Consider the following 21,524-nt stretch of genomic DNA (forward strand, 5'->3'; position numbering starts at 1 on the left):
GAGGGTTAGGGATAGTACTTCGGTATGAGACAAAGAAGAGAGGTGGCATAGGGGAGAGGTGGGAAAAAGCATAATGTAATTTCAGAGGACCCGTGAGTAACTAGAAATCTCAGAGTTCAGAGTGATATTAAATACATTTAGCTCAGAATAGACCAGTCAGAATCAAGGCTATCTGTGGGAGCAGAGCAGGGTTCTGGAGGGTTCTAGAGGTTCCCTGCTGAGCCAAGCATCATCCGTTTGGATAATGGATCCTGGGAGAGAGCCTGGGATACCTGGGGTGACAGATGGCTGAGGGGAAAGCAAGACACAGAGAAGGGTTTATAACTTTCTCTATAGACTCAGGAAGTCGTTGGTCACACTGGGATTAAAACACATGCCTAGTGATGCTGATCACTCAGAATAGAGACATCTCCTGCCAGACTTCATTTCATGGGGAGACTTCTCGACACCGTTTTGATAGGGACCCATAATATTTCCATGGCACATGAGGGCAAGAACTATAAAGAAGCTTTATGCTACTCTGGCTCGGTGCTTAGAGGAATGAATGTCTGTCACAGGAACATAAGAAACCAGGAAGGTCTTAGAAATGTTGCCCTGACTCACGAAGCCCTCATTTTCCACATCCGCCTGTGTCAACACAGTCAGATCCAGAGGGATTTCAAGTGGGTTCACACTTTTTTTTCTTTTTGTAAACAGCCACTCTCTCACTCAACAAATAAACCTTCACATTCACGTCTATGGTATTTCCTTCTCGCTGAGGAGGTGGCAGGAAAGTGGTTCATCCATATGCTCTGGGGCTCCTGAGGGGGCTGAGCTCTGAGGATCTCCTGGTTCCAAGGGTCCTAAGTCTCCCTTTCGGTACAGTCCTTAACACTTCTCTACCATGTGGTGGGGTTAGGTGTATATATTAGTCCATTGGAAATGAAATGGAAAAACAATACATTCTTAGTATTAGGTATAAACAATGAACTTTTCTATATTTGGTTCAGGATAATACAGTTAGGCCACGGCATTTTGTAACCTCACTTGCACGGACTCACTTCCTTGGGGTTATTTCCATTTACAGAGTTTTGTCCTTCTTCTCTGGTAGATCAAGTGATATGGTGAGTCACTGACCTTGTCAAAGATAAAACTGTACCAGACAAAGTGAGGAAGAGTTTATTCAAGACTATTGCAATGGAGGAGAGAGACTGAACTCAACTCCAATGAAACAAAGGGCTGGAGATTTTTTTTTTTTCAGTTGAAGTAGAGTTGACTTAGAATATTATTTTAGTTTCAGGTGTACAACATAGTAATTTGATACTTTTAGAGAATACACTCCATACAAAGTTACTATGAAATACTGATTGTATTTCCCTGTGCTGTACATTACAGTCTTGTAATTTATTATTTTATACCTAATAGTTTGTACCTCTTAATCTCCTTCCCCCTTATCTTACTCCTCCCCTATACCTCTCCCCTCGTATAAACGGTTTGTTTTCTGTACCTGTGAGTCTGTTTCTGTTTTGTTATATTTGTTTACTTGTTTTATTGAAAAATAAGACTCCATATGTTAATGAAAATTATTTTGTTATATTTGTTCACTTGTTTTATTGAAAAATAAAAAAACTCCATATATTAATGAAAACACATTTGTCTTTCTCTGCCTGACATATTTCATTAAACATAATACTCTCTAGGTCCACCCATGTTATTGCAAATGGCAAAATTTCATTCTTTTTTAACAGCTGAGTAATATTCCATTGTGTATATATCCCACATCTTGTTTACCAATTCATCTGTTGATGGGCACTTAGGTTGTTTCCATATCTTAGCTACTGTAAATCATGCCGCTATGGACGTGGGGGTGCATGTGTCTTTTTGAATTAGTGTTTTAGTTTTCTTTGGATAAATGCCCAAGAATGGAATTGCTAGATCTTGCAGTAGATCTTGAGAGGTTTTAAGAGCTGGGGTGGGGGGAATCGCAGGCCACCTGTGTTTGTTAACTAGCCTTCCCAACTGGAATAAAGTGCCAACCAAAGTTAGGTGCCTACCCTCCCACAGAGACTGGGAGATAAAAGTGTTACCTCCTTTGGTGTTTTTATTTCAAAGAATGATTCCTAGGTCCTTGAGAATGACACTTCCTGGGTTGAATGTATGGAAAGAGGTAAGAATATTTGCATACATTCAAAGATGGAGGATAAGAATTTGTAAGTGCAAGTTGGGTTTGTTTTTGTTTTTTTTTTTTTTTGCTTTTTAGGGTCACATCTGCAGTATATGGAGGTTCCCAGGCTAAGGGTCAAATCAGAGCTACAGCTGCCAGCCTACACCACAGACACAGCAACACAGGATCCAAGCTGCATCTGCGACCTACACCACAGCTCATGGCAACACCAGATCCTGAACCCACAGGGATAGAACCCACAACCTCATGGGTTCATTTCTGCTGTGCCACGATGGGAACTCCAAGTGCAAGTTTTCTAAATTAATTAATTTTTTTTTTTTGGTCTTTTGTAGGGCCGCACCCGAGGCATATGGAGGTTCCCAAGCTAGGGGTCTAAATGGAGCTGTAGCCAAAGGCCTACACCACGCCACAGCAACACAGGATCCAAGCCACGCCTGTGACCTACACCACAGCTGACGGCAATGCTGGATCCTTAACCCACTGAGTGAGGCCAGGGATAGAACCTGCAACTTCATGGTTCCTAGTCGGATTTGTTAACCCCTGAGCCATGATGGGAACGCCTAAACCTATTTAACTTGTCAAACTGAGGGGAAGATTAAGGCCATCTTGGTTGCCCTCTAAGACCATCTACAAATGCACCACAAAATTCATGTCTTCTGCTTGCGAAAGCCCCTGAATCCAGTGATACATAAACCTGGAAATTTCAGGTCCCCGTGTAGGCACTTTCTTATGAATAGCTCATTGAAATGAACTCAAAAATGTCTCTTTTTAATGTCCTCACCCCAGAGTATTTTCATTGATTAATGTTTATTGAAACATTTATGAAGCATCAATTTGGTGCCAGAGACCATTTCAGGTATGAAGAAGATGGAAACTTCTCCTCAAAGAGAACTCACAGCACTGAAGGAGACAGACAAGTAAATGAACGTTTTAGCTATAATGTAAGAGTCCCTCAGAAGTTAAACATGGTTTCCATATGATCCAGCAATTCTGCATCTAGGTATCTACCCCACAGAAATGAAAACCTATGCCCACACAAAAAATGTGCACAAGAATGTTCATAGGAGCATTATGTATTTATAATAGCCAAAAGGTAGAAACCCAAATGTCCATCAACCAATGAATGGATAAATAAAAAGTGCTACATCTGTGCAACAGGATATTATCTAGCAATAAGAAGGAATGAAGTACCGATGCAGGCTGCAACATGGATAAGCCTGAACACAGCATTTGAAGTGAAAGAAGTCAGTCACAAAAAAGCCACATAGGGTCTGATTTCAGTTAGATGAACTCTCTAGAAGAGGCAAATCCACAGAAACAGAAAGAAGACTGGTGGTTGCCCAGGGCTTTAGGGGTTGGGGAAAATGGGGAGTGACCACTAATGGGTATGGAGTTTCTTTTGGGGGGTGATGAACGTGTTCTAAAGTTGAAAGTGGGGATAGTTCAGTATATTCACAAAATTATGGTTGTTGGGAAAATGGGCAAAGCCACTGGACTTGACCTGGTTTGAATCCACACATCATTGCATTTGATTTGTCCAATGACACATCCTTCAAACTGTGTTTTCTCCACCTCACTGAATGATCTTACCATCCATCTACCCAAGTACCCAAACTGAAAACTCAGGAGCTGTCTGAAATATATACCTTCTAATCTGTCACTCCGCTGAGCTAATTAGTCATCAGGTCTTTTTTATTTTTATTTTTTTTCCTGGTAGCACCCAGGGCATGTAAAAACTCCTGGGCCATGTCACAGCAGTGACAATGCTGGATCCTTAACTGCTAGGCCACCAGGGAACTCCAGTCATCAAATCTTATTGATTCTATTTCTTCAATCTTTTAAAACATCTGTCCTCTCCATTCCTGTGCCTCCTGCCTTTTGCCAGCATCACCTCTCACCTGGATGATAGCCTTCTCTAAATCTCTCCACTTTAGTCTAATCCCTCTCAACCTTCACGTTGTGGGTATGGTGTTCCTAAAATTAAAAAAAACAAAAACAAAAAAACAAAAAAACACCTCCTCAGGTCACTTCCCTGCTCAAAACCATTCAAATGGTTCATTAGTTGTGTCATGATAACAAACATACATATAATGCTCTGTGTGTGCCAGGCACTGTTTTAAGAGCTGTGGACACATTACCTCTAATCCTCCTATGTGACGATGTGACAGAGGAGGAAATTGGGCACAGAGAGTTGAAATGGGTTGCCCAAGGCCATGCAGGTGGTTTAGTCCAGACCTGGGACTGAACCTAGGGACTGGCCCGGGGTGTGTGCTTACAGCTGTCATATTAGAGTGTCTCACAAAGATGGTGGCCAAACCCCTTACACTGTGACCCAGGCCCTGGCTCCCTCCAGCTCCCGCATGTGCTCCTGTCCTCTGGTATTACCGAACCGCCTGTAGTTCCTCAAAAGGGCTTCACTGCTCTGGGCCCTTTGACAATGCCTTCTGTCTAACTGGGCTGTTTCCACACTGTGTAACATATGCGTATATACCCTTTTTAAAAAAATTTTTTTGGTCTTTTGTCTTTTTAGGGCTGCACCTGCAGCATATCGAGGTTCCCAGGCTAGGGGTCCAGTTAGAGCTATAGCTGCCGGCCTACTCCACAGCCACAGCAACACCAGATCTGAGCCGCGTCTGTGACCTACACCATACCTCATGGAAATGCCGGATCCTTAACCCACTGATCAAGGCCAGGATTGAACCCGCAAAACCCGCAACCTCACGACAGAATTCCCATATAGGCCTTTTTGTAATAGCTTTTTAAAGATATTGATCTCATACCTAGCCTGGGAACCTCCATATGCCACGGGTGTGGCCCTAAAAAGACAAAAAAAAAAATTTTTTTTAAAGGGTATATACACATATGTTACACAGTGTGGAAACAGCCCAGTTAGACAGAAGGCATTGTCAAAGGGCCCAGAGCAGTGAAGCCCTTTTGAGGAACTACAGGCAGTTCAGTACAATTCAATGGGTTTTAGTATATTCATAAAATTGAAGTTGCATTAGAATCATGTCTTTCAAGGCAAAAAAAAAAAAAAAAAAAAAAGAATCACGTCTTTGCCTTGAAGTGGGTGACATGTTCTACTCTGGAGAATGACGTCCCGAAGAGGCCACCTCTGGGGACGGCAAGGTGCTATGAGCAACCTGAAGGCTGCAGAGCTGAAGGTGGAAGAGCACGAAAGAGGGTGAGATGTGTGGACACCAATGGGTCCAGAGAGAGAGAAAAGGGACAAAGAGATTACACTTGGAGACCAAATAAACTCAGACCTTTCCTTGGAGCACCTCAGTGTAGTGGAGAGAAACCTCAGGCTGCCAGCTCGGGTAAGTAAGAAATGGGAGCTTGTTTTTCCAGAACTGAGCTTATGTCCCATTTCAAGCCTCCAGCCTCCTGTCAGCAAATTCTGGATCTCTTACTATTTTCTCCCGGGCTGGGTCTGAGAAGATTTCTGGGGGCTTGAGATTCTCCCCTAAACGGTTCTGCATCGACAGTGGATGCACAGTGTGTGACCTGGGGCGGAAGGTACTTTGGAGACTTTGGGTAGGTTTACCGAAAGCTTGTGAGCCAGGTGCCTGGCTTAGAGTAGGTGTTTGATAAATATCCATGGTTGAAATGAATGGAACTAAAAAAAGGCAGCAAGACGAATGAGGGTGTCAAGGATATCACAGGTATTTCACACATCCATTTCTCACTCACGAGTCCCATCAAAATTGCTGTCTCGGGGCCCTTCCCTCTTGCAGGTGACAGCTAGTTAACCTGACAGATGGGTGCTGTCCCTCCTGGGTTGATCACGCAGAGGCCACCCCCACCTGGTTAAGTGGGGTTAGCCAGTATTGAAGGGGAATCCTCTATGTGCTCCCAGCCACCAAGAGCTGGCACCTCCCTCCAGTGAAAAACACCCATTATTTTGTTTGCTTTGCCTTGGTTATTTTTCTGCTATTAACATTCTCTTCCTGTCAGCGGTCCATGGCAGGCAACTCCTTGGATGCTTCAGAATAACAGCAAGAATAAAGCTCCTGAGGGACTGGGCTGATTCCATCAGCATTCCTGCTTCTGGGAATGCATTTCCTCCCATACATGGAGCGTGCCTTTGAGAAGTATGCCCAGTGGTGGGGCTCTCTGCACACTGCACTCCTCCTCGCCCTGTGGAAGGCCCACTGCCTCTCCTCCTCGGTGTCTTGAAAAGGCACTGGGACTCCAAGGCTGAGGGGTCTGTGCTTTGCTTGACAGTGAGCATCAGTGGGGATACGCCAAGGTGAGGGGCACCGTCAGGATGGCCCATGTGTCTGTGCAAGCGTCACCCTAATGGGGGGTCTTCCTGCCTTTGGTCCCTCCTGAGTCAAAGTCCCCCACTGAGCCCTTTCTCCCTCCTGTGTGCTTCAGCCTCCAGGACCAGAGTCCCCATCTCCCCTGAAGCAGATGCCAGAGGCTCTTTGAGACTTGCCCTTGGTCTTTGGTATCCTGACCCTGAGGCTGGGCATTCCAACAGCAATTCTTTGGGTGCGGATCTTGGAAAGGCCGCTTCAGAACTGTCCCGACTGGGGCTCCAGTGATGGGCTCTGCTTCTGTGAGGTTTGCAAGGTGCCAAAAACATCTCCAGTGCTCCGGCAGGAGCAGCCAATGGCAGCCAGAGCCCGGCCCCCTCCCACCTCCCCCCAGTGGCATCCCGGCCTCCTGCCTCCTGCCTCCCTCTCTCCCTCCCTCCCTGCCAGCTGCCTGACACAGAAGTGCAGACCCGGCAGCCTCAGGGGCTGCAGAACCCTCTTTGCCTGAAGTTCCCAGACAGAGCCCCAGCCTGCCCAAAGATGGCCTGGAGACAACTGTTCCTCATCTCCTGTCTCTCCACTGTTGTGCTCCTGTCCAGTGAGTAGGGGTAGGCTCTGGGATGGACTTGGTCTCAGGTGTTAGGTGAGGCTGCTCAGGTGGCCCAGGTAAAGGCAGGTGCTTATTGTTAAGAAGGCTGTGCTGGGGTGAGGGGGTGTCTATAACATAGCACAGCACAGAGAAAACCACTGCCTGGTGGTCTCTTGGGGAGAACGGCTCTTCTGCTGATACTTGAGGCACCCAGGGCTCCAGGACAAGTCACAGAGCCTGGGAAGGACCATCCTGGCCCGACCTGGGGTGCCATGGCCCTCATGTTGTGCTCTTGTCCACAGTGCTGCAGGAGGGGACCAGTGCATCAGTAGGTACCAGGCAGGTGGCAGGACAAGAGGCCCAGGAAGGTGAGTGCCGGGTCTACCCAGGGGTGCAGGGTGGATGGGCTGGCAAGCCCGTGATGGTTGTGACTGGCCTCTCTCGGGTTTCAGGCGTCAAAGAGAAGATTTTCATGCAGGAATCAGATGCCTTGAATTTCCTCAAGAAGCGCAGCAAGCGGTCTCCCAGATCCCGAGATGAAGTCAATGGTAAGGAGGCTGGTGGCCTCGCCTCCTGTTCCTTCTTCCCACAGTCAGCTGGGCTGTGGGGACCCCAGGGTCCCAGGGCTCAACCTGGGCCCTCAGGTAGCAAAGTGACTTCAGCTCTGACCACCTGCTCTCGATTGCAGGTCTGACTGGCTATGCTGAAGGGGTAAGGAACAGAGAGAGGGAAAGGGCCATATGGAATGCATTGAAATGATGAACTGCACCTGTTTCTGAAAGTTAAAAATGTCACAGGGTGGAGTTCTTGCCGTGGCACAACAGGACTGGTGGTGTTTCTGCAGCGCCAGGATGTAGGTTCGAACCCTAGCCCAGCACTGTGGGTTAAAGGATCCAGCACTGTCGCAGCTGCAGCGTAGGTCGGCACTATGGCCCAGATCTGATCCCTGGTCTGGGAACTCCACATGCCCCGGCGCAGCCAGAAAAGAAAAAAAAAAACAATGTCATGGGGAAAATCCTTGTTCTGGTGGAGAGGGGACACCGTAGCTCAATACGTGCTTTCTGGGGTAACTCCCGGGACACCCTTATAAGCAGGAGAGCAGCGCTGCAAGCAGGGAGAGGGCGCATGGGTGCAGGAGCTGGGAATGTGGGTTTGGTGACAGCTTTGCTGCTAAGTGGCCTTGACCACTTCCTCTCCCTGGGCCCAAGTTTCCTTATTTATAAGCCCCTGAGAGAGCGGTGTTCAGCCAGCAGTTTTTAAAATCTCCGCTTCCAATGCATTTGGGAGTCTTTTGAGCTTGGAGCCATGTTTCCTTCTCAGCCTGAAGAAGGCCCTGGTGTCCCCTGCCTGGCAGGGACCCTCATTGCCATGACCTGCCGACCCTTGAAGGCATTTGAGTTTTCTGCCTTTGAACTAGATTCTTCCAAGGACTCTGAGCTCTGACAGTCTGAGTCCAAAGGCTTGATTCATTATTTGTGGGTGAGTCTGAATAAACTCTTTGTGCCTCTCAGGTAACCCGCTCAGAAAAAACAACAGGAATGTTTTCAAATGATGGGTAAGAAGCGAGATGAAAATGTTTGGAGACAAAATTTGCCTTTTTTTTTTTTTTAAATTGGAGAAGGATAATCACGTTGGGGAAATCTCCAGGCTTCACACAATTTGGGATTAAAAGACTAGCAAATGTCAAGAAACACTGAAAAGACTGATGGAGTTTGGACAGTTCTTTTTGTTTGTTTTTATTTTTTGTCTTTTTAGGGCCATACCCGTGGCATATGGAAGTTCCCAGGCTAGGGGTCCGGTGGGAGCTGTAGCTCCCGGCCTACACCACAGCCACAGCAACACCAGATCCAAGTCACACCTGCAACCTACACCACAGTTTATGGCAACGCCAGATCCCTAACCCACTGAGTAAGGCCAGGGATTGAACCTTCGTCCTCATGGATATTAGTTGGGTTCATTAGCATTGAGCCAGGATGGGAACTTCTGGGCAGTTCTTGATGGAAATGAGAGAAGCAACAGTCTGGCAGACTTCCAGCAGGGATCAGGCTTGAATTTAGGAGAGGCAATTAGCTTCCATCCTCTAAGCGGATTCAGAATGAGAGGGATGATGAAGCCAGAGGTCTGTCCCCTGGAATGGAAGCTGTGTGTCAGTTGTGGGAGCTCAGGACAGCCTGGTGAATGTCTAGGATGCTCCCGATTTCATCTGCTGTCACCAATTCCAGTGATGGGCAGAAGAACAATGCCCAATTACGTCTCAGGTTCAGGAAAGGCAGGTGACACTCTGATAAACCTGCATTTGGAACCAGAAAACCGGCATCTCCCATCTCTAAGCTTCTGGGTAAAAAGACACAGATTACTTGGCAGTGAAAAGAGGAACTAATTGGAGGAAATGCACACTCCCGAGTAGGGCTGTATCCTGTGTATGATGCACAGTATAAAAAGAGCATCTTGTCCCAAGAATCAAATTCTTATTCATTGCCAAGTCAGAGGTCCAGTCTGTGGCACCTCCAAAAGGGCAACTGAGGAAGATTATTTCTTTTCTGGAGTACAGAGAAATGGAAAATGCTTCTTTAGGAAGTGGTGGTAGCTCATCAAGCACCTGCTTCCTGTCCCCTACGAACCCCCTGCCTTCCGCCCTGATGCCCGGCCGCTTTCTGGTACCTAGAGCAACATCAGGGCTTGTGGTGGTTGCAAGAAATGTTCTAGGCCAGCCCCAGCTATGGCCTGAACACTGTGTGGCCTTGATTAGGTCACCATACTTCTTTGAGCCTGAACTCCCTCTTAAGAAATGTGTGGCTATGGGACAGGGGGAGAGGCATGGGAAAGAGCAGAGCACCAACCTCTTCTGCCAAACTAAAGATGCTCACAACTACAGAAGTAAAGGCACAAGTATGGGAAAAACATGGGAGTTTCCTAAGGAATCCGCACGGAGACCAGTTCGCAGATGATATGATTTTATCCGAGTTGGATTAATTCATATAAAATCAACAACTAGTATTTATACAACTTGGCTAGGATTGTAGGCTCCTTACATTCAACGACTTGAGATTGTTTACAGGATTACTGTTTCAGAAGGAAATACTTCTTGTTTCTCCCACCACCTCTGTAGTGTGGGTGGGGCAGAAAATCAATGTCTTGCCTCGGTTCCTCTGCTTCCATCCTCTTGCACGTTGTCACTGGTGGGGACAATAGCACCTCAGTCTCCCCGCTGTGATGTGGGGGAATCACACTGCAGGGGTGTGAGGTGTTCCGAGGGCCCCAATAATTTCCTCTAAATAACCACAGCTCTGACACCAAAGAGGTCAATTTAAGGATGTGAGGGCAGAAATGGAAGAGGCTAGAAACTAATTTATTTTATATCAAACTCCCTCAAGTCCAGTTTTTTTTTGGGGGGTGGCTGTATTAGAGCAGGTGAGGGACAGCTGCACCTGCTGGTGAGGTGTGACTTGGTGGTTCAGGTAAGGATTCCCTCTGGGGCTCGAGACACTGCTAGGAGCTTTGCTGTTCAGCAGCCAAGGAATGGTCATCATATTTACATGCCCTCAGAGGCAGTTTTCAGTTATCATTGGGGCTATTTCTCTAGCCACAGAGGTGTACCTCCAATTTTAAAATGTGGAACTGGAATTCCTCATTGAAAAGTTTACAGCCAACTTACTGGAATGCAGTATCTCACAAACTAAGGGATACCTGTGGTGGGTATTTTCATCATCAGGGAGTTTACCTGATCATCCCATATCCTGTACTAGTTACTGCTGTATAACAAATGAGCCCAGACTTAGCAACTTAAAACAACGAACACCATCTCCCAGTTTCTGGGGTCTAGGCATGGCTTAGCTGGTAGTCTCAGACCCAGGGTCTCTCAGCAGGTTGCAGTCAAGGTGTTGGCTGCGGCTGCGTTCATTGCAAGGCCTGACTGTGAGATCTGCTTTCAAGCTCATGCACATGGCTGTTGACAAGCCTTAGGTCCTGCTGATTGCTGGTCAAGGACACCAGATCTTTGCCGTGAGTGAGTCTGCCCCTCCACAGGACAGCTGACAACGTGGCAGCTAGCTTCCCTCAGAGCAGAAGTAAGATGAAAGAGACAGACCAAGCCAAGAGAGCCATAGCCCTGTTTGTAACCTAATCTCAGAAGTCACATCCCATTACTTTTGCCACCTTCTGTCCGTGAGAAGGGAGGCACTATGCCAGTGCACACAAGGGGAGGGAATGACCTCAGAACAGGAATATCAGGATCATCTTAAATCCTTTCTACCACATGTCATCATCACACCTTTAGGGGATTTCTATCATAGCAGTCACAATGCTGGGTACAATTTATTTTCACATCTTTCTCCTTTTGTGGACTATAGGCCTTAGGCAGAGGAAAGAATCCTTTCTTTGTCCATATCTTCCCATCCCACCCCACCCCCAAATCTTTCTTATCTGCCTTTTTAATCCCAGTGCTGAGCATACCTTCAGGTAGGACAGGTGCTCAAAGATGCTGAAAGGACTTGCAGGTATTAATATGAAATAAAGTTGGTCACTCCTTCATTGAATTCATATCTATCATCGACTTCCTAGCTTCAGAGAGCAAGATACACCTGGATACACCATTACCTTAAGGCTGAAGCTAAATGGCTTCCCCTTTTGGGGTCTCCGTCCTCTCATACACAAAATGAGGCTGTTGGATGAACTGCCCCCCAATCTCTCAGATTTTGAAGTCTATGTCAGGAGAGAACCATTTCTGTGAAAGCCGGTCCTTACCCCTCCCGCACAGCCCCATACCCACCTGACTAAGTCTCTTGGGCAGAATGTCTGGTGTTCCCCTAAAGGCGGGTGGCAGCCCCTATTCTTAGGGGCAACTCTCGCATCTTCCCTCCCCCAGCAGAGAACAGGCAGAAGCTGCGGGCGGATGAGCTGCGGAGAGAGTATCACGAGGAACAAAGGAACGAGTTTGAGAACTTCGTGGAGGAGCAAAACGACGGTAAGAGCTCTGCAGCCAGGGAGATTTGCGGGAATGCCACGTTGATTTGCCTGTACTTCTCCCTAATTTTTAATTAAAGGAGGGAGGTAAGAGCAGCTCTACTTTCACTTCACAACATGAGAGTCTTGGAAAAAAAAGGGAGGAAGTCGCACAAGTAGCTCCAGCATTTCAGAAGGCCTGGGAGAGGACAGACCACCTAGGCCTGGGGTCTGTGGGAGTTTTGAGTTGATAGTATCTTCTCCTACTCAGGATCACTGTGGTGGCCTGTCTTAGCAACTACACTACTAGCTTAGTTCCCAGAGAGTTGGGTTGGGAGGGTTTCAAACTCACTTTCAAGGGGCCATGTCATGGCTCTGGGAACTACCCATCTTGGAACACCTAGGTCTTCATCTCCCTAGCCACGACCATCAGCATCTGGTGACTGGTGAAAGCAAACCAGAACAATGGAACTCAGACAGCACTGGTCACGGGGCCCTGCGCCATTCCCCCAGCACCCCACCTCCAGCATCAACATCTACAGCCCACGTGAAGGCTCCCTCTCGCCCACCGCATCAGGCCCCTGCAACTTCCGACATGATTTGCCTGTTCCTCACCTGCTGCCCCACGTGTCTTGTTTGCTAAGCCTTGGCCTTGGCCTCTGTGTCTCTCACCAGACAATGAGCACAGCTTATCCAGACAGGGCTCCAGCCTCCACCCAGGAAGTGCTTTATTCACCAAGGTCTCAGGGTGTGGATGTGGGTGCGGGTCAAAGGAAGCTCCACCTTTGAACAGCCTCCCATGGAAGGGGTGGGATTCAACTTTGTATCTATTACTTGTCCGCAAGAGTCACCCACAGCAAAAAATCCATAGAACAGTTCATGGGGCTCAGTCCAGGTAGGCCAGTGTGTGTGTTTATTACTTTCTTGTTTTTTTCCCCTGAAGCTTCAAGATTGAAGTGCTCTTGAGAAAGGTCTTTGATGCATGTCAGCTTGGACACAGGGCCACGTTGAGGTGCCCTTTGTTAGAGAAAGTCCATGATTTCAGTACTGAATTCATCAACCTCCTTGCTTGCTTGCTGGTGGTCCGGGAGGTAACATACTCTTAGGGCACTTCTTAGTGAAAAGGACACCATCACCAGGTACCAGCAGGCTGCAGGCCATGCTCGCTGCTTTGCAGGTGGCACCTGGTTGCACCCTGCAGTCAGGTGTTGGGCAGGATTCCAGCAAATCAAACATTCTGGGACAAAGTCAGACTGTTATAACTCAGAGGCAAAATATTTCTGTTGAAGATTTGTTACCTTGGTGGACAGCGTGGGGAGAAACATTTTAAAAAATGAGACTGTGGCCTCTGAAATTTCTTTGGCTTTTTTTTTTTTTAAACATGCAGCATTAATAACAGCATTTTATTTTGTGCATTTTTAAGTGTTTCAGGTCCCTAGCATCTGGATGGAAAACATTCACTGTTTTCCCTTCCACAAATTAGGATGAGGGGTTGGGCATCTCAGGGACGACAAGTCCTCCGCCAGAGCCAGAGGCCCCGGGGCCTTTCCCACAAAGATGAGGACGCTGCAGGGCAGGGCAAAGGGCTTCAGGGACTGCAGTGACAGCAGCTGTGGTCATGGCCTGAGAACGTGCTATACCAGGCTCTCCACTGAACCATGTAATCCTATAATCAGCCTTTCAGGTCTTAAAATTTCCATTTTACAGTTTCAAAACCTCAGGCTTAGAAAGGATACACGAATACTCCGGGACCTATAACTAGCAAGGGATTTAAGCTATGGCGTATGTGCCTGCAAAGCTCATGTTCTTGTGAATGAAACGAGTAGAGGTCCTAGAGAGCTTCCTCCGTCCAAGGATTGGCCTGTGAGGATGGAGGGAGGGAGCGGGTAACGTACAGTGGCCCAGTCTGGCTGATGGTACAGGCTGAGGATAAATGTCAAGGGTAAACCTCATTTCAATTTCCCCCCTTCCCTTGCCTCCGCTCCAGAACAGACTGCTGCACAGAGGCCAGGCTGCCGGAAAGCTCCACTGTGGGCCATGCTCAGAGCTCTTCTCAAAGGCCCTCACACTCCCTTCTTGGTCGGGACTCTGGGTTCAGAGAGTTTTGTTTTTTGTTTTTTTTTTTTTTGTTTTTTTTTGGGGGGGACTTTTTAGGGCTGCACCTGCACCATGTGGAAATTCTGGCTAGGGGTTGAATCACAAGCTGCAGCTGCTATCCTACGCCACAGCCACAGTAACTCAGGATCCCAGCCAAGACTTCAACCTACATCATAGCTCAAGGCCACACCAGATCCTTAACCCACTGAGTGAGACCAGGGATGGAACCCACATCCTCATGGATACGAGTTGGGTTCATAACTACTGAGCCGCAACGGGAACTCCTCAGTTAGCCATCTTGATGCAATGTCATTTCTTCTCAGAATATTTGATAGCAGCTGGACGCTGGCCTTTTCCCCAAGGGACATGCTTCATAAAAGTGAATGCTGAGAGATCACCACGGGTGACTGGAAGGAGTTGGATTTCTGTGGGTCTGGAGCGAGATTTCTGGACAAGAGGGACTGTCCTGAGGGCTTGAAAATCCTATCTAGGTCAAAGGCCCCTCTTCCAACCCACAGGACACTGGCCCTTGTCTGGGGAAGGGGCGGAAAGGGTCAGAGGATCACTGGGCTCTGTCATGACTCCTGGTTGTAACTCTGCTCGAGACCACCAGCTTTACAAGGAAAAACTAACTCTGAGTTCTGCCCCCAAAAGCTCTGGGATAAACAGTGCATTGAGCTCCCACTTCTAACTCCTGTATGGCAGCTCAGGCCTGCTTCGACCTTCAAAGCCTGAGTCTATCAAAGGTCACAGTGACTCCTATACAAAGGTCACAGGCTCCGGGCCTTGGGTCTTTACCAGGGAGGCCTTCTGGTCATCTAAATGAAACGGTCCAAGAAAAGAGTTTGGCTTGGTCTGGGAAGAAAAAATAAAACTCCTATGTCAAAATCATACTGTCAAGATCAGCAAAGAGTAGCTGCTCTATGAGGCTTGAGAAAGGTCTGAACGGCCAAAGGCTCACAGCCAAAGCTCCAGCCTGGCCTGTCTCTGTGAGCTTCTGGCTGCCCCTGAGGCACCAAGGGACGGTGGATTTTTAGCACCCAGGGTAGTGTCAACCCCAAGCTCACATAGAAGGAAACATCCCCAGCAGACATGGTGCTCCAACACCCAGAGGTAGCAAGGGCCCTTCCTGTTTGAGAGCACCTGGCTCTCACAGGTGCCAAGGACCACAAGGACACCCAGCTTCCCCGCACGCTGAAGCCATCAGGCCATCCTGCTCACCCAAAGCCACAGAGGACACATTTCACCAGCACCGAGGTCAGAGTCAGAGGCTTTGTGGTGAAGCCCACATTTAATAAGACAGAGGCAGGAAGACATTTTGGGTTTTGAATCTCTGCTATTCTATTAACTTTCCATCCTCCTAACGTTTTCCCCAAATACTTTTTTTAAAAATGTGGCTAAAATATATAGAACATAAAATTTGCCATCTTACTTATTTTTAAGTACAATTCAGTGGCATTTAATACATTCGCAACCAGCAGCACTATTTATTTCCAAAACCCTTTCATCACCTTAAGCAAATTTTCTACAAATTATTCACCAATTCCCCTCTCCCCATAGCCCCTGGTAACCTCTAATGTATTTTCTGTCCCTACAAATGTGTCTGTTCTACATATTTCACAGAAGAGGAATCACAAAATGTTGTCTTTTTGTCTGGTGTATTTTCCTCAGCATGTTTCAAGGTTCATTCATGTTGTATCAGAACTTCATTCCTTTTTATGCCTGAATAATACACACAGACATATATATATATACATTCATATTTGCCTATCTCATATTTTGTTTATCTACTCATCTGTTCTTGTTTTCAGAACTATTGGGTTATATGGTAGTTCTATTTAATTTTTTGAGGAGCCTATGGATGATTTTTTTTTTTTTTTTTTTTTTGGTCCTTTTTGCCTTTTCTAGGGCTGCTTCCTGTGGCATATGGAGGTTCCCAGGCTAGGGGTCGAATCGGAGCTGTAGCTGCGTCTGCAGCCTACACCACAGCTCACGGCAACGCCAGATCCTTAATCCACTGAGCAAGGCCAAGGATCAAACCCGCAACCTCAGGGTTCCAAGTCAGATTTGTTAACCCCTGCGCCATGACGGGAACTCCCCTATGGACGATTTTTAAACACTGACATCCTTGTGACAGTTGCTCATATTTTAATGGTCTCTAACAGTGAGCAGGCAGTCTTGAATTGACCTCAGAAGCAAAATTCTTTATTTTTATTTTTGGTCTTTTTAGGGCCACACCCGTGGCATATGAAAGTTCCCAGGCTAGAGGTCAAATAGGAGCTATAGCTGCCAGCCTATACCACAGCCACAGCAACATGGGATCTGAGCTGCGTCTGCAACCTACACCACAGCTCATGGCAATGCCAGATCCTTAACCCATGGAGCTCCCAAATAACTTTATTTTTAAAGCTTAGAAAACACAGCACAGTATTTACTGTTACTCACTCACAATCCCATTTTGAAACCGACAATCTCCTTCTATGATTTTTTTCAACAGTATGGTTTGCAGTCTGTTTTAACGCTACTGTGGTTCTGTGTTCTATGTCTTAGTTTGTATGATCTGGACCAGTTTCTGCACGCAGGCCTTCCTTCCTGTGCCGGCTGTTCAGGGAAGGAGTGCTGAACAGAATGCTGGACTCTGGTTCTAGCTCTCTTGGCAACCACCTCTGTGAGGCTCACCTGTCCAGGTCTGAATGTACAATGAGGACTTTGGATTTGTGTCCTCTCAGGCCCTTCCAGAGGGGACATTCTGTCACCCCTGCACACAGGTGTGGTTGGTTCATATCACCTTGGGGTGGGCCCTTTGTGTTGAGAGTTGCCAAGAGAGCTTGGTGTCTGTGTCCAGATCCGAGTCCTCCATCCTGACACAAGGACTTTCTCTCTCGTTCCCAGAACAGGAAGAGAGAAGCCGGGAGGCCGTGGAGCAGTGGCGCCAGTGGCATTATGATGGCCTATACCCATCCCATCTCTACAACCGCCACCATATCTGACCTCAACCTAACAGACCCAGAAGGCAGAGCCTGAGAGGTCTGCTACCCTGACCAACCGCAGTGTTCAGGCATCTCTGTTGCCTGCTAACCAGTCAGTGACAGGGCCTCAGCCTGGGGCCTTCTGTTCTGATGGATTAAACACCCTGGCTTCCGCATCCTGGCAGGTATTTCCTGAGGTGAGCCAACACCTGTGGGGCCTGTGGCACTAACCCTACAGCGGTTTTCCCTTGCTTTGCCATTGTTCCCAAAGTGAGCCTCCCATAGAACAAAGAATCCCAGTGAAGAGAAAAGCTGACAAATAAAAATGCTGAGTCAACACTCTACACTGTCTTCTCAGATTGTCCCTCCCAAGGGACACCATGGCTCTCCCTGACTGTGGCGTTCGTTTGGAAGCTTGGGCTCTCGAGCCCTGCTGGGTATTTCCGCTGTCTCGGCAGTCATGTGACCTAAAGGGACTGGGGAAATCCATTTTGTGAGATCGTTACTGAGCCCAGGTACTTCTCATGTCTCATCTGGAAAGAATCAACCTTCAACGGTGGTTTCTTAAAGGCATCCCTCAGAAGCCAGGGTTACAGTAGCAAGGCCAGCTGTAACCCAACTCTTGAGCAGGTCAAGTTTAGCTGCGATAGCACCTCCTTTTTCTTCAGAGCTTTCCTTGGTAGAGCTGTCATACAAAGCACCACGAACTGGGTGACCCACAACAATGAGCATTTATTCTCTCAGAGTTCTGGAGGCTAGCAGTCTGCTCTGAAGTATTGGCAGAGCCACACTCCCTCCTAAGGCTCAGGAGAGGATCCTCCCTTGCCTCTTCCCACTTCGGGGGCCCAGGTGTTTCTTGGCTTGTAGAGGCTCCCTGGAGTCTCTAACTCCATGGTTAAACAGCCTCTCCCTGTGTCTTCATCTTCTGTGTGTCTGTGTCTCTTCTCTTCTTATAAAGACACTAGTCAGATCGAGCTAAGGGCTCACCCTACCAGCCTCACTAAACTTGATTTTGTCTGCCAAGACCCTATTTTCATAAAAGGTCAACAGACACAGCCTCAAGCATTCTGCCTTCCGGCCCAGCCGCAGCACTATCCTAATTCCACACTAAGAGTGCAGGAAACTCAAGAACAACCCGCACAAGCACCTCGGTGGGGTCAGCTCTTGAAGATAAAGAGGACTCTAGATGAAGAAATAAATGTACCCTCTCCTGGCCATTTCCCTGTCCCCACCCTTGGGCCCTCTGTTTCCCCCGTGGCTTGGGTCTCTGGCTGGCTGGTCCAGCCTGCTTTGGAGGTTAGGTTTCCAGGACAGTATAGGGCAACTTGATTTGAGGAAAAGCTGCTCAATGGTGGTAAACTACTCCTCCAAAGGTGAGGTGATTTACTAGGTCTCGACACTTGCAATGAATGCAAAGGGATATTTAAGGAAGGGATAAAGTCTTTAAAACCTTTCTAGTGATTAAGCAACTGTGTACATTCCAAACCACCTCATCTCATGTATAGTCAGCTCTGTATTTTCTCACAGAAACTCCAAGCAGGAGCTGAATGGGCCTTGGGAAGGTAGGAAGGGCACCGGGCAAACACTACCATTCAATGTCGTTACCTGGGCAGGTGAAAGAGAGGAGTCATTCTCTTCTCAGGGTGCCGGGATTCATCCTTTGGAGACACAGGCTTGGGGCACAAGTCCCAATACAGCAAAAATAAAAGCCATGCCCAGTTTTTGATCAGCACAACCCACTTGTGTTAAATGTGCCTTATATAAGAAGATCGGCAGCTGAGAATTGGAATTTTTTTCCTTTTGGTTGCACTCACAGCATGTGGATATTCCTGGGCCAGGGGTCAAACCTATCCCATAGCAGCAACTTAGGCCACTGCAATGCTGGATCCTTAACCCACTGTGCCAAAAGGGAACTCCTTTCCTTGGGGGCAGGGGAATATTTTGATTACATTCCTTTGGGATTCACTGAGGTATAGTCACTATAAAGTTATGCGACCAACACAAACATCCTGTGTGTATAAAGTGAATCAAATCAAAACGCTTCCAAAACGAAACCAGGTTTTCGGCACACACCCCACCTGCGCCATCCAGATATTCCAACCGGCCACCCCACTACCTTTGGGCCTGTTTTTGAAAAGACAGGCTCTTCAGGAAACCCACTGCTCCCCATAGCCCTTGCTGTAACTACCAGAAACTTCAAATCAGAAGCTGACAGTAGTGGAAGAAACTGACATAAAATAAAAAACTCTGCAGATGCCTCAATGTTTCATTAACCAGTTTTACTTATTATTCTGAGGAGACTGAAGTTATTGGGGAGGAATGAGTGTTTCAAAGTTTCGGAGCATAAAATTGAACAGACTGAAAGAAGAATCTGTGGGCTTGAGTGGAACGAAGGTCCTCTCCGAACTACTGGGCAGGAGACTCATGCTTGGATCCCCTCTGCTTTCCACCTCACCCTTGAAATGGCAGAACAGGGAGCCTCAGCAAATGGGCTACATGTACCCCCTGGTCCAAGGTCTGTGCTCTTGGGGTGGGGCTCCTCATGGCACCTGACCCCATGCACAGATTAGAAACTCTTGCTAACAGGCATGCAGGAAGCACAATGCCTAGCCTCAGCCCGTTACCGAAGGCGGGTTGCAGGTGCGCAGGGCAAGCTCTGCTGACTGCCCGCTCAGGCCCTGAGTCAGGGCTGCAGGCTGTTGGACCAGTGATCCAAGTGGGCCCGTGCTCTACCCACACGAAATGCCCTCTTGGCTGGCCAGGAGCAACTTGGAAGATCCAGTCCTCACCCTCTAGGTTTGTAACTTCAACTTGTGTGTGTTTTCACACACCCAGTTGTGCAACGGAGAAAAGGCAAAGCATTGCTCCCTCACCTTAGCCAGGAAAGAAGCCAGACTGTGGCTGCTGTGGTGACGATGAAACACCCAAAACCTTCTGGCAGGCCAGCAACCAGGTAAGTGCCTGGCAGCTGATGGCGCCTGACTCCAGGCCATTCCCCGGCACCACCGGCTCAACAAGCCTGCTGCACGCACAGGAAGGGATGCTGGGGCCATACAGATATCAAATACCACGAGTGGTCTGGGTAACCATTTCACTCAGCTTCAAAGCACAAAACGAAGCAGCCTGTCCCAGCCTCCTCAACAGCCAGGGTTGGCTTGTCGGCTCTAGATAAAGAACTCTGGCAGAAAGAATTTTATTACCTCGTTCTACCCCATCCTTAACAAGGGCCCCATTATATCTCAGGGTTTTCGAATTCCTTCACTCAAAGCCAATCACAGCCATTTCCTGGGCAGGGAAAAGGATGCCAAGGGAAACACGCCCAGAATCTGGGCAGCCCAATTTCACAGGAATTATTAACGGAGGATCTCTATTTTCAGAGACTGGCCTTGTCAAAGGGGTGGCCTTTGGGACATTCTTCTAACTCACTCTTCTCTGGTCTTTCATTTCTTTCCCCAGTCCTTGATGGGTGCCAGGTAAGTGGTCGAAAACAAATCTTGCCCTAGTATGAATTGGTGAAAACTCATTATTTTTTCCTAATAGTTCTGTGTGTTATCCTTTTCTTTCTTTCTTGGGCCACACCTGTGGCATATGGAAGTACCCAGGCTGGGGGTCGAATCAGAGCTTCAGCAGCTGGCCTACACCACAGCAACGGTGGATTGGAGCCACATGGGCAATCTACACTGCAGCTTGAAGCAACGCAGGATCATTAACCAACTGAGCAAGGCCAGGGATCGAACCCACATCTTCATGGTTATTAGCTGTGTTCTTAACCGGCTGATCCACAGCAGGAACTCCTAGGCCTTTTTTCTTTCTTTCTTTTTTTTTTTTTTTGGCTTTTTGGCTTTTCAGGGGCTGCTCCCATGGCATGTGGAGGTTCCCAGGCTAGGGGTCTAATTGGAGCTGTAGCCACCGGCCTACACCACAGCCACAGCAACGAGGGATCTGAGCCGCACCTGCAACCTACACCACAGCTCACAGCAACGCCAGATCCTTAACCCACTGAGCAAGGGCAGGGACCAAACCCGCAACCTCATGGTTCCTAGTCGGATTCGTTAACCATTGCACCACAACGGGATCTCCAGGCCTTTTTCCTATTTTTATTTTTAAACTTTAAAATTCATTTCTGACCAGCAATGCCTACTTTACCTATTAAACTAATTTTCTCCCATTAAAAAAAACTGTATAGTTAATGTATAGTTAAGCAATTCTCATGACGCTTTCTTAAAGAAAAATCTCCCTACAGGAAAGGAGATGTTTGGGGGGACATATCTAACAAGAATAACGACTGAATATGCAAAATGAAGGCGAAAAATATTTTTCTAGATAATTTCTCATTAATTTAGACCCTGTAATAATAATGAGTCTCAAAGAAAATATTAGTGAGCCTGAATCATTTAGCGTGTAGGCCCCCAAATTAAAAATTTTTTAAATAAAATGACAACCTCATGAGGTCAAGGAGCCCTCAAGTATGAGTTATTAGGTCATGTTTATGACTGTTTATC

General features: G+C 47.5%; 1 protein-coding gene across 2 annotated transcripts; it reads left to right on the top strand.

Moving 5' to 3' along the window:
* UCMA (upper zone of growth plate and cartilage matrix associated) lies at positions 6,866-17,366 on the top strand. 2 transcript variants are annotated; one of them, XM_021064863.1, is made up of 5 exons: positions 6,866-7,024; positions 7,318-7,383; positions 7,468-7,563; positions 11,880-11,978; positions 16,946-17,366. In XM_021064863.1, exons 1-5 carry the CDS (start codon positions 6,967-6,969, stop codon positions 17,041-17,043), a joined length of 417 nt encoding a protein of 138 aa, XP_020920522.1. In that variant the 5' UTR covers positions 6,866-6,966; the 3' UTR covers positions 17,044-17,366. The 2 variants fall into 2 exon arrangements, with proteins under 2 accessions (XP_020920522.1, XP_020920523.1); XM_021064864.1 differs by having other exon boundaries at positions 11,883-11,978.

This window comes from Sus scrofa, chromosome 10 (assembly GCF_000003025.6).
Source record: "Sus scrofa isolate TJ Tabasco breed Duroc chromosome 10, Sscrofa11.1, whole genome shotgun sequence".
NCBI classification, from domain to species: domain Eukaryota; kingdom Metazoa; phylum Chordata; class Mammalia; order Artiodactyla; family Suidae; genus Sus; species Sus scrofa.

Bases quoted from the DNA above. Each gene is read 5' to 3' on its own strand.
- UCMA (XM_021064863.1), top strand. From the start codon at position 6,967: ATGGCCTGGAGACAACTGTTCCTCATCTCCTGTCTCTCCACTGTTGTG. The intron at 7,025-7,317 runs GTGAGTAGGGGT...TCTTGTCCACAG, and splicing joins CACTGTTGTGCTCCTGTCCA to TGCTGCAGGAGGGGACCAGT. The intron at 11,979-16,945 runs GTAAGAGCTCTG...TCTCGTTCCCAG, and splicing joins CGTGGAGGAGCAAAACGACG to AACAGGAAGAGAGAAGCCGG.